At 46.4% G+C, this 12,481-nt stretch overlaps 1 protein-coding gene across 2 annotated transcripts; it reads right to left on the reverse strand.

Moving 5' to 3' along the window:
* Positions 1-1,602: 1,602 nt before the first annotated feature.
* Positions 1,603-12,434, reverse strand: LOC112256279 (elongator complex protein 1). 2 transcript variants are annotated; one of them, XM_024429425.2, is made up of 34 exons: positions 12,014-12,434; positions 11,670-11,841; positions 11,397-11,549; positions 11,206-11,287; positions 11,019-11,099; positions 10,833-10,918; positions 10,618-10,717; positions 10,411-10,501; positions 10,151-10,274; positions 9,943-10,036; positions 9,487-9,717; positions 9,057-9,221; positions 8,791-8,875; positions 8,534-8,698; positions 8,347-8,453; positions 8,080-8,180; positions 7,870-7,923; positions 7,444-7,680; positions 7,163-7,315; positions 6,977-7,056; positions 6,747-6,884; positions 5,124-5,209; positions 4,886-5,034; positions 3,999-4,122; positions 3,803-3,900; positions 3,526-3,727; positions 3,291-3,415; positions 3,139-3,199; positions 2,900-3,013; positions 2,646-2,757; positions 2,414-2,541; positions 2,075-2,190; positions 1,897-1,969; positions 1,603-1,760 (listed from the first exon to the last, which is right to left on the reverse strand). In XM_024429425.2, the coding sequence occupies exons 2-34, from the start codon at positions 11,817-11,819 to the stop codon at positions 1,693-1,695; spliced, it is 3,933 nt and encodes a 1,310-aa protein (XP_024285193.1). In that variant the 5' UTR covers positions 11,820-11,841; positions 12,014-12,434; the 3' UTR covers positions 1,603-1,692. The 2 variants fall into 2 exon arrangements, with proteins under 2 accessions (XP_024285193.1, XP_024285192.1); XM_024429424.2 differs by having other exon boundaries at positions 2,039-2,190; positions 12,014-12,433.
* Positions 12,435-12,481: the final 47 nt, after the last annotated feature.

A 12,481-nucleotide genomic window follows, 5' to 3' on the forward strand; every position in this document is an offset into this window, starting at 1 on the left:
CTGAAAGCCGGGTTCGCTGGGACGGATGTGCATTCGTGCGTAATTCCCAGTGTAATGGGTTTGGTGCGCCAATGTTCCTTGGATAACAAACGCGGCTATGTGGGAAGTGAAATCTTAGAAAACCCAAACATATGCACCGGCTAACGTGGGATGCCAAAGAGAGGCTGTGTATCCCAAGCGAAGAGCACGACGCGCTTTTACGTGACCCACCATAGTCCTACCACCATTAAAAAGCTAGCCGAAATCATGTTCGAGAGCTTCGGCATCAAGTCAGTAGTATCCACGTATTCCTATGGTAGGGCCAGTGGACTGGTTTTGAAGTGAGGGCACGGACGCCCTTTCCAGTCCCCATTGCATGCCAAGTTACACGTCGTGCAGAATAAGCAGGATGAAGCCTTGACCTCTACTTACAGAAGTTACGGCAGGAGTATGGAAAAAGTGTTGACCAATTAGGCCTAATGGATTTAATCAAGGCAAAATGTTGTTACTGTATGTAGCCTGATATAGACACTGAATTAAAAGAAAGTGACAAGGTGCAATACAAGCTTCCAGATGGGAATTCTCTCATTGGGTAAGGAGTGTTCTTTGTCCAGAGGTGCTATTCCAGCCAAATATGATTGGATCCCATGACCCAGGACTTCATATTATGGTCATGAACTGTATCAATAAATGTGACAAACTGGAGACATACTACAAAACATCCTAATATGCGAAGGCACAATGTTCAGTGGTCTTCCAACAAATGGCATCATGCAGTGGGACTACGGTTGTGGCATCCCAGGAGCGTCAGAACACATTGAGGCTTGGAGGTTCCATCCTTGCCTCCCTGTCCTCGTTCCAGTCACTTCGGATTCGGAGGAAAGACAGAGGAAACGGGCCCTTTTCCTCGAAGTTTTTTCAGAAAATGCCATAAATTGTACCATTTAACAAGACAGAGCTCTGTTCATAATGCCTTAACACGGAACACACCGGCTGCGCGCGCGCTTTCGTGCATACATGTATTTTGTCCACCCACACCAAACGCGATCACAACACGCAGGTTAAAATATCAAAAACTCTGAACCAATGACAATTTGGGGACAGGTCGAAAAGCATTGAACATGTATGGCAATTTAACTAGTTAGCTTGCACTGGCTAGCTAATTTGTCCTACTTAGCTAGCTTGCTGTTGCTAGCGAATTTGTCCTTGGATATAAACATTTGTTATTTTACCTGAAATGCACAAGGTCCTCTACTCAGACAATTAATCCACACATAAAACAGCCAACAGAATCGTTTCTAGTCATCTCTCCTATTTCCAGGCTTTTTCATCTTTGAATTTATATGGTGTTTGGCATCTACACTTTTACCACAACAACCTGCAAAACAGTTAGTCTTTCAATCACGTGGGTATAACCAGGGTACCTGCTTCTATAAACCAATGAGATGGGAGAGGCAGGACTTGCAGCACATCTGCATCAGATATAGAAAGGACTTCTATTTTAGCCCTTGGTATTGCAGATGGGTGCAATAATTGAATAACATGGATTTCTACATTTATTTTGGGACGCACGCGACGTGTCCGGTCTGGTCAGCATGTTAGTCGTACAAGAATGACAAGAGATCCAGTATACATCTTTATTAATAGGATACGTTTATGATAGGATGATTATTGCTTTACAGTTCAAAAAAAGAAAACAGTGATGACAAAAAGCTACTTCAGAATACTCAGCTTCCACTTGACACCATTTCTCATTTTTGGGGTTGGTGGGGTCTCTGAATCTGCAAAAAAGGAAGAGCATATATTATTAATAAAACTAAAAAGGGAATTAGAACATTTTAGCACCTAGTATTGCTAAACAAATAAGTAAATACTATGTTTTCAATAGCAATAAATAGGAATACTATTAAAACTGACCTTGGGTTGCTGAGGGTCTTGGCTGTTGAAATGAAGCCATGATGCTATTGGCTGTGGAGTTAGGACCTGTGATCTGAAGAACAAAATGGAAACAGGTTAAATTAACTCTAAGAACAAGTCCTTGTGTGTGTGTGTGTCTCACCGGTGCCTGGGTCTGCTGAAGACCCTCCTGCCACACCTCGGGAAGGGCCACCTCTATCATCTGGAGAGCCTCCCCATAGGCATGTTGCAACCTCCCCGCCTGTCCGTCAAACTGGAACAGCACCAGGGCCTTCAGCAGGCTGTGCACCTCTTCTGCAGGGGTGGAACAAAACAATGTAAATCACACAGGAGCTGCCCACACCACTCTACCGTTTAAGTAGCACTATAACAAACATGAATGAGACGATTAAAAACTACTCCAACCAGGTAACTGTAATTCCATTGAGGACTTCAGAGAAAATCATTGTGTGAGAGTAGGTCAAAGGGATGAAAGAGAGAAATAAAGGGGGAAGGGTTAAGGATGTGCATCTCCCACCTCTCATCTTGTCCACAGAGTGGATGATCTCTGCCAGGGCATGCAGCAGGGCCATGTCCTCTAGGGGGGTCCCTTCCTTCAGACTCAGCTTCTTGCGCTCGGCCTTCCGGCGATTCTTAGACGACCTCCTGAGAGACAGAGGTCAGTTCCTATCTCATAGTGCTGACACCTTACTCCTAAACCCACTAGGTATTTCATGTCATTTATACAAATGTGTAAAATGCTGACTCACGAGGAGATGCGGGAGTTACTATGCGAGTACTTGGAGCCAGCATGGCTGCCTGTCATCACACTACTGGCCTCTGAGTAGAGCTCTGCCTCCGGACAGTCTGGGACATCCTCATCTAGAAGGAGAGATGGAGAGACAGAAAGGGAGAAACAAAGCGAGAGGCAGGTCAATGTAACATGGAAAAGCCAAATTGTCAGAGCCTTAAAACTACTATAAACTGTATACTTGCGTAAGTAACGCAACAATTAATGGTTTACCCAGTAACTCCAGCCTGGCTTTTTCCTTAAGCTCCCGTACCACGGACAGACGGGTTTTGTGACGAGTGAACATCGCCTTCTGAGCTTCCAGGTAAGAGGTCTGAGAACTACATGCTAAAGACAGTGTTGATAAAAACAATGCATATACATTTGGTGCCATAAAGATGATGACCTATATAACAAAAATATTGAACATCGAAATATCATTAGCACTTTGTCATGCAAAATGGGGGTTTTACCTTCCAAGAGAGCTGGTTTGAAGTTTGTTTCAATTATGTCGTGTCTGTTGTACAAATACACCTAGAAAAGACAAAAGAGAATGTCATTTTGTCTTGGTTTGGGAAATGTTTGAAGAGCGTGTTGAACGATGGAGGCCATCTTGTTAACTCACCAATCGAAGTGCTTCTTCCCAGACTGCACCTGTGATCAGAGCTGAGATGGCCTCCTCACAGTCCTTGGCATACCGCTCCAACAATAAGGCCGCCTCCGTATATCTTCTGAGCTCTATCAGTTTCTCTGAAATGATAAGGGGGAAATATGAAACCAAATGAGCAGCACATATTGAATATCTCAGCAACTTTAAAGACTTGATGGTGGAGCTGTGAGGCGCAGAGTAGCCACTGTACCTGCCAGGTCCCTGGCCAGCAATGCCAGCTGGTCGGATGGCAGGGGGATCTGCTCTGCCACACAGAGGGCGTTCCTCCAGCTGGCACTGCCCACAAAGGCCTGGAGGGCGCGGGTCGCCTCGCCGCAGCGCCACAGCAACAACCCTGCCTGCTCCGCCTGCTGCTGCTCTACCAGGTACTCGGCGTAGGCACAGCTCAGCGCCTGGACAGAGGTTAGAGGTCAGAGACATAACAGTAGCACATAGTGAGGCTACTTATTTATTAAAATGTGCATTACCTTGTACTGAGGGCTGTCTGTTGGGTAGAGACCCAGGGCTTCACTATACAGCCTCTGGTCCTTCACCAGATTCAGGGCCTCGGTGAAGTGCTCTTCACCTGGCACAAAACACAACACCCAGTTTAGGTCATTCATTTCAAATGATGAATTGTCCTCTTGATAACATGCTGAGATGACCATGGCAGGACACACTCACCACACTTGCTGAGGTGATGCAAGGCCTTCCTGTATCTCTTGAGGTGTTTGTCGATGGAATAGCGCTGGTAGTTGGGCTCTAGAGTCTTCAGCATGTTCAGGAAGGGAAGGTACTCTTTGGGGTCCTTGAATGTTTGGGAAGGCAAAGGAGAATCAGAGACGTCAGACGTCAGCCCTAGGATCATGCCTCAGGACTACCTGGCATGGTAACTCCTTGCTGTCCCCAGTCCACCTGGCCGTGCTGCTGCTCCAGTTTCAACTGTTCTGCCTGTGGCTATGGAACCCTGACCTGTTCACCGGACGTGCTACCTATCCCAGACCTGCTGTTTTCAACTCTCTAAAGACAGCAGGAGCAGTAGAGATACTCTGAATGATCGGCTATGAAAAGCCAACTGACATTTACTCCTGAGGTGCTGACTTGCTGCACCCTCGACAACTACTGTGATTATTATTATTTGACCATGCTGGTCATTTATGAACATTTGAACATCTTGGCCATGTTCTGTTATAATCTCCAACCGGCACAGCCAGAAGAGGACTGGCCACCCATAGCCTGGTTCCTCTCTAGGTTTCTTCCTAGGTTTTGGCCTTTCTAGGGAGTTTTTCCTAGCCACCGTGCTTCTACACCTGCATTGCTGTTTGGGGTTTTAGGCTGGGTTTCTGTACAGCACTTTGAGATATCAGCTGATGTATAGGTGCTATATAAATACATTTGATTTGAATCAAATAGCTTTAATACCCATAAAAATGGATGTAAGTAGCACAGTTGTTTCTCTATTTGCGTTGAACGCCCACTCGTCCACCAAAGTTTCTGCAGCAATGGCTTCGTCACGGTAACTATATTAGGTACTGTTCTGTACAGTGAAGTACTATTCGACTGTCACTCACCTTTTGGGACTTCTCGGCCACCATGAGGACCAAGTCAAAGTCGTAGGTGCCCAGAGAGTGTTCATACAGCTCGTTGACATTGACCAAGAACAAGAGGTACTTCAGAGCCTCCTCCGCACTCACTGCGTTGGCAGCACTGGGTGGGTTCACTACAAATACACATGTTACAAACACAGATTTCAGATATCTTGATAACAATTCCTTGTTCGTCTGGCTGATCTGCTCGCGTCCGTTTTACCTCGAAGCTCGTGGACTTTCTGCAGGGCAACCTCCAGCTCAGGAACAGTCTTCTTCACATGTGACGTCAAAATAGACAGACAGTACCTGAGGATGATAATGACAATAGTATTCTCTCAATCAAGAATCTTGTAAAAGAAACATGATTCAAGTGCAATACTAAACTCAGCAAAAAAAAGAAACGTCCTCTCACGGTCAACTGCATTTATTTTCAGCAAACTTAACATGTGTAAATATTTGCATGAACATAACAAGATTCAACAACTGAGACATACACTGAACAAGTTCCACAAACATGTGACCCTGAACAAAGGGGGGTCAGTAACAGTCAGTATCTGGTGGCCACCAACTGCATTAAGTACTGCAGTGCTTCTCCTCTTCATGGACTGCACCAGATTTGCCAGTTATTGCTGTGAGATTTTACCCCACTCTTCCACCAAGGCACCTGCAAGTTCCCAGACATTTCTGGGGGAGGGAGGGGGGGGGGTTGGCCCTAGCCCTCACCCACCGATCCAACAGGTCCCAGATGTGCTCAATGGGATTGAGATCCGGGCTCTTTGCTGGCCATGGCAGAACACTGACATTCCTGTCTTGCAGAAAATCACACACAGAACGAGCAGTATGGCTGGTGGCATTGTAATGCTGGAGGGTCATAACAGGATGAGCTTATGAGCTTGCAGGAAGGGTACCACATGAGGGAGGAGAATGTCTTCCCTGTAACGCACAGCGTTGAGATTGGCTGCAATGACAACAAGTGCAGTCAGATGATGCTGTGACACACCGCCCCAGACCATGACGGACCCTCCAAATCGATCCTGCTCCAGTGACTCATCAGTGAAGAGCACTTATTGCCAGTCCTGTCTGGTCCAGCAATGGTGGGTTTGTGCCCATAGGCGACGTTGTTGCCAGTGATGTCTGGTGAGGACCTGCCTTACAACAGATATACAAGCCCTCAGTCCAGCCTCTCTCAGCCTATTGTGGACAGTCTGAGCACTGATGGAGGGATTGTGCGTTCCTGGTGTAACTTGGGCAGTTGTTGTCCCGCAGGTGTGATGTTCGGATGTACCGATCCTGTGCAGGTGTTGTTACAAGTGTTCTGCCACTGTAAGGACGATCAGCTGTCCGTCCTGTCTCCCTGTAGCGCTGTCTTAGTCGTCTCACAGGACAGACATTGCAATTTATTGCCCTGGCCACATCTGCAGTCCTCATGCATGCCTAAGGCACATTCATGCAGATGAGCAGGGACCCTGAGCATCTTTCTTTTGGTGTTTTTCAGAGTCAGTAGAAAGGCCTCTTTAGTGTCCTAAGTTTTCATAACTGCGACCTTAATTGCCTACCCTCTGTAAGCTGTTAGTGTCTTAACAACCGTTCCACAGGTGCATGTTCATTAATTGTTTATGGTTCATTGAACAAGCATGGGAAACAGTGTTTAAACCCTTTACAATGAAGATCTGTGAAGTTATTTGGATGTTTATGAATTATCTTTGAAAGACAGGGTCCTGAAAAGGGGACATTTCTTTTTTTGCTGAGTTTAGTTCAAACGCTCTGTAAATAGTGCAAAACAAAGCAAATGTTAATTTGTTTTCAATGACAAAAAGGATAAGGATAACCCGTATCAACTCACTTATGCTGGTCCATAGATTCCATGGTGCAGCGTAACGCATCACAGACAATATCCACCTTTTTCCCACAAGCCGCAGGGGCTGACTGTCCTGTAGTGTTCACTGGACAAGGGTACATTGTTGTAGTGGTATCTTCCTCCCTGAAAAAGGACAAAATAAGTACAAAATACATTACAAATGGGCATCGTTTTGTCATTGTTGTAGAAAAAAACAAAAGGCTGAACGTTCTTACTTGAGTTCTGTGAGGAACAGGTTGATGTGATTGATAGAGTCCAGCTGTCTCAGGAAAGTCTCCACGCTCTCTAAAAACACCTGCCCGAAAGCATATACAGTCTTGTTGCATGTGCCATTCTACACCAGAAGGTCACAGACAGGTTAATTGAAAAAGAAGAAGCAACCTGGTTGTGCGTTCACCCACCTTGGGGTTGTGGTCGTAGATCAGGTTGAGGTTGATCCGCAGCTTCCTCATGCACTCAAAGGCCTCTCGGAACCTCTGACTGTCCAGCCACTTTCGGAGCTGAGCCAACACCAGTGCTCGATGGCGGATGGTCTCCAGGTTACCGCGAGGCATCTGCAGACACACATCCAACGTGCTCAAAAATCAACACGACCAGAGACGTAGAGCTAAGCAATATGGGTAATAGCGATGATGTAACCTGGGTTTTTAATTTGTTTTATGACAGACGGAACAGTTCAGACCTGTAGGATGAGCCTGGTGTCCTGGGGGACCACAGTGACGATTCTGGAGCCCCTCTCTATCTTGCGGAGAGTCTCGTCATTCTGGTCATTCTGATTCTGACCTCCGTCGGCAGCCAAGGCCACCTGCAGCCCTTTGACAGTGAGCGTGGTGAGTCGGAAGCAGCGGCAAGTGTGCGAGTGTGTGGTGAGCAGCAGGAAGTCGTCGTAGACCACGAAGGAGGAAACGTTGGAGGCCACCTGTGGATGACGAACAGAGGGAGGCAATGGCACCATCAGGTTGGTTAATAAAGTTAAATGTTTTTAATGAATATGACATTGAGTGCCACACTCACTGCAGCTCATTCATTCAAGTAAGAGGTATTTCCATCCATCACAATGATAACTCTGCCTTTGTGCTGAATCACCAAGGCAAAACAATAGACATACCTCTGTCTCACCAACAAACAGGTGAGATCGGTCCGTAAGCCCTAACAGATGCTCCTGTTGACATTACCAAAAAAAAAAAAAAAAAAAAATCACCTTGATTAGAGACCAGGAGGTAGGTACTTTTGGCACAATCAAAATGATAAAATCACCAAATTATAGCAATATTGCCATTTTCTGTGAGAACAGTATTCAGTTAGATAGTTTCCTTACCTCTTCTATGGTAAAGAGGGCCGTCTGCACACAGGGATCTGGGAAGTTAATTCTGCAGCCTGTTGAGTCCTGCCACTCCACCACACTAGGTTTCAAAGAGTCTGGGGACACCATGCACAGATCAAATTTTAATATTTTTTATTAGAATTATTTATTTTTTTACATACAGGGCTGTTCAAGCTGGAGACGTAAAAGACATCATGATCGAACTCTGCAAGTAAGTCTACAAGCAATATTCTCATAACCCAGGAAGTAGTCGTTACTCACCCCAGAGGAACTTCCTGATCTGGCCGTCCTCCAGCTGCAGCGCCACCGTGCCCGTCTTGGAGCTGTGACACATGCTGATCACGTGACCTTCAACCTCCACATGTGACCTGGGGATATAGAAACAGTTAGGGGGACATTTGACAGAACATATGTTGTGTTGTTGTCGTCAACTACAATTCCTCCTTACCTGATCTCCAGGGTTGGCTGTGGGCCCTGGGCCTCTGAGGGTCCCAGGATGAGCATCTTGGACTGGGACGGCCCGTCTGTACAGGCCCCCACCCCCAGGAACACATCCTCTCTCAGCCACAGCAGCAGACGCAGAGCCAGGGGTTCCTCCTGATCCACCGCAACCCTATACACAGCCACAATGTTAGGGCGCAATACAACGTTAGTGTGAGGGTCATAATATAAAAAGCTTTGGATGAATGACTGTCCTGATTGTACCTGTAGGTTGTCTTTAGATGAGGGGCGTGTGTGACAGATCGGAATCCTCCCAATCCGGCTGCAGGCTCACTCAGTTTCTCAGTACCTGAACACATAACCAGACTTTATGTACCCAGTACCTGTCTTAATGAATTAATAGCAGTGTGCGTGGGAAAATAGATGTAGAGGAAAAAGCAGCCATGGAGATACATGTATCAAGGGATTAGGGGCGAAGAGATAGAGAAGAGTAATGGCTGAGAAATAAGAGGAAACTTCAGGTGGCTCGCCTTGGCCGTAGACAGAGATGTGTCCGTCGGCTGTGAGCGCTGCCAGCTCATTGGTCCTCTGGCGCTGGAAGGTCACCAGGTTGACGGGGGCGGGCAGCTGAAGGTCGTAGGCACACATGGGCGGGGGCACCACACACTGACGAAACGTTGACACGAGGAGCTTGTCTACAAAACAGAGGCAATCAGACAAACTCAATGCGTTTTAGATGCTCCATATCCCCCCTGCTTTAATTCATTGGCCCTTTATGAATACTTTTTTTTTTTAAGGCACATTTCCGTTCTTCCTGTCCTTGAGGAAATCACTGATCTGACACAGTGCTGTTTGTGAAAGCAATGGGGTTGGAAAACATGTCTTCATCTATCCACTCACTTATATATCAATGATCTGTCAAAGATTACTACAAACAAGGTCTGTGTCTGACTGACTCACCGCCATCGATCACGGCCACGTTGGCGTTGTCATGCCCGTCCTCCCCGTGGCTGTGGTCGGTGCTCCAGCCCCAGTCGTAGTTCAGGCTGACCCAGCCTCGGGTCACCAGGTGCAGCCGCAGGGGCCTCTCAGGATCCCAGCTCACGTAGGCTGGTGCCCTCTGGGGGTCGCTGCCGAAGTACAGGTTCTGCTTCAGGTACCAGTGGTAGTTACCTACTGTCCACAGCTGAACTGGAGGAGGGACGGTGAGGGAGTGAGGCAGAGGTCAAAAAAAGTTCTGCCACGGTTGGCTTCATCCTTGATACTACAATGTATGCTGAACGTCCCTCCGGATCAGTTCAACACATTAGAACATCTACTTGGTAAAAAGGCAACAAATTGACTGAAAGACAATTTGATTAACCAATGTTATAAATGTAAGAAATAATATTGCGAGTAATGGGTAGAGTATCTTACTGTATGTGTTAACTTGACACCCCTCTCCCGGTGTCATGTCCTCCAGCCACACAGCCAACACAGTCGAGTCACTGTTCCATAGCAGCTCCTTCACCTGCAACAGTCACACAGATCTAGGATCAGTTGCCCTCTCCAAATGCTAACCATTAAGAAAATGCTAAACTGATCTTAGATCAGTGTGTATAGTATTTGTGTGACCGTCACCTACCTTGACCCGTTCTTTGCCAAAGGGCAGGGTGAAGTCGCCGTGTAGGAGGCCGTTCTTCTCCATAAACACCACACTGTGCTTGTTAGGATGACGCTGTGTGGCCGCTATCAAACTACCTGACGGTCTGAAACAAGGCATTGGTTTCAATGTAGCTCACACGCAAAACATGTTGTGATATTCATTGTATTTGAGTTACCTAATCCCTAAATTATAATACAACAAGGTACTCAAAGATGAAGGATTATCCACAGAAATCTTACTTCCAACACAGTGACTGCTCCAGACCGTTGACGGTTTCACTTGTTGACTGCAAGACACACTCTCTGTTCCACACTCTGACCTTCCTGGCACCTGAAACACCACACATATGCAATGCATGTGATACCAACACAATCTACAGTATTTAGCGTTTTACAGAAATTGTTTCACTTCACTCCTTAGAGTTTGTGAAAAACATTGATTCTCACCAGTCAGGGGGCAAACTGAGCTCACAGCGAAGAGCTGCCCGTCTCCTCTCCACGTCACCCTCGGCCTGCGGTCGTCCCACGACATGGCTGGCTGCACCTCCTGTCACAGAGAGAGAGAGAGACAGAGAGAGAGAGAGAGAGAGAAGGGACAGAGACCTTCATCAAATAGTGTTCAACTGCTCTTTTTAGGGTGAAGGGTGAATAATACTCCTTACTATAGTCTTCCTCTGGGCAGCGTGCTTTCCCTCTGAGCCATGGAACTGTGTCTCTTTCTTCCCCCAGCCCACTGTGATAAATTTCCCTAAAACACATAAAAAGGTGTGTCAGTCAACCATATGTGTCGTGTACATACACAGAAATTTCACATTGTGGCCCCATCTTAATGTAATTTGATCACTTACCCTCTCCAAAGTCATCCTGATGGATCCCAACCTCTGTGATGGGTTCAAAGTTTTTGGTCATCATGATAATGGTGTCCTGACCTGAAAAGTCATTTGAGAGCATGACTTCCGATGGCTCATGATAGACCCCATGAACAATAGACTATTCAATAAATGACCATCATCTAGAGGTGGTTGGTATACTGACCAGTGGTGAGAGTGACCAGCTCCTGGTCCGGGCTCCAGCTCATGGCTGACAGACCACTGTCCACACTGCCCACACACTCCAGCTGAGATGGACACCCACACACATGTGAAAACAGAGGCAGAAAAAGACCTGTTATGAGTGCAATCTTATGTCATTTCAATAAACAGGGTTACTACTTCAAATCTTAATACCTGGTTAGTGTTGAGATTGTAGAGAATGACATCACCAGTGGCTGTTGCCACGCACACAGACTCCTGGTCTGGTAAGTCTTGGATACCAACAACTGTCCCACCGCCATCCTCTGGAAGATAGCGCTCAACTGTCAACGACACCTCATTCACCACCTGAACATGATGGGTATAGGAATAGTTGAATACAGTGTGTTAGTGAGGGGCTGGAACAAAAACCTGCACCCTGTGGCTCTCCAGGACTAGGATTGGAGAACACTTCGATGCGTAAAGTACCTGGCCAGCTCGTGTGTCCAACTCTGTGACGGAGTATTCTGAAGCGATGAGCAAGGTGCCTGTGTCCGTCCGAACAGTGAAACATTGCGGCGTGCCCGGGCCTTGCAGCTTCAAGCAACGAAGGCTCTTCAGCAACCTCAAGTTGCGCATCACACACACAAATCCTATTTACCTATACGCAGATTGGGGCAATGAGCGTTAATTAGCATCTGTAGCTAGCAAGCTAGCCAATATGGAAAGGTAGCTAACTAACTTAGCTGTGCGTGCAGGGACAAGCCATGGCATTCAGTGTTAAAGTTAAAATAAAGAAGTTACATGATGTGACACATAGCTAACTAACCTACCTTTGCGTAGCTCCAATAACATTTGCAAGAGCTAACGTTGCTGTATCAACAACAACACACGTGCTGCTGCGCTGTCAAATTATTCACTTTACAACCCTGACGTAAAATGCCGAATACGAAGAGCCCTCTTTCAATGTCTCCCTCTTCCTGTACGGAGGAAAATTGCGTGACTTTGACGACGGACTAGGTCCAAACCAGCTATTCCAGAGGAAGGGGCTTCGAGACGGATAACTGGGTTCAACATCTGTTTTTTCAGCAAGTGGCTTTTTTTCGCTCACAAAGCGAGGAGTTTTTGTATGAAGTTCATTGAGAGAGTGACGAATTTGTTTAACAACATTGTAATGGCTTAATTTTGTATTTAATGTAATTTATTTATTTAACCTTTATTTAACTAGGCAAGTCAGTTTAAGAACAAATTCTTATTTACAATGGCGGCCTACCCCGGTCAAACCTGGACGACGCAGGGCC

This window comes from Oncorhynchus tshawytscha, linkage group LG08 (genome assembly GCF_018296145.1).
Source record: "Oncorhynchus tshawytscha isolate Ot180627B linkage group LG08, Otsh_v2.0, whole genome shotgun sequence".
NCBI classification, from domain to species: domain Eukaryota; kingdom Metazoa; phylum Chordata; class Actinopteri; order Salmoniformes; family Salmonidae; genus Oncorhynchus; species Oncorhynchus tshawytscha.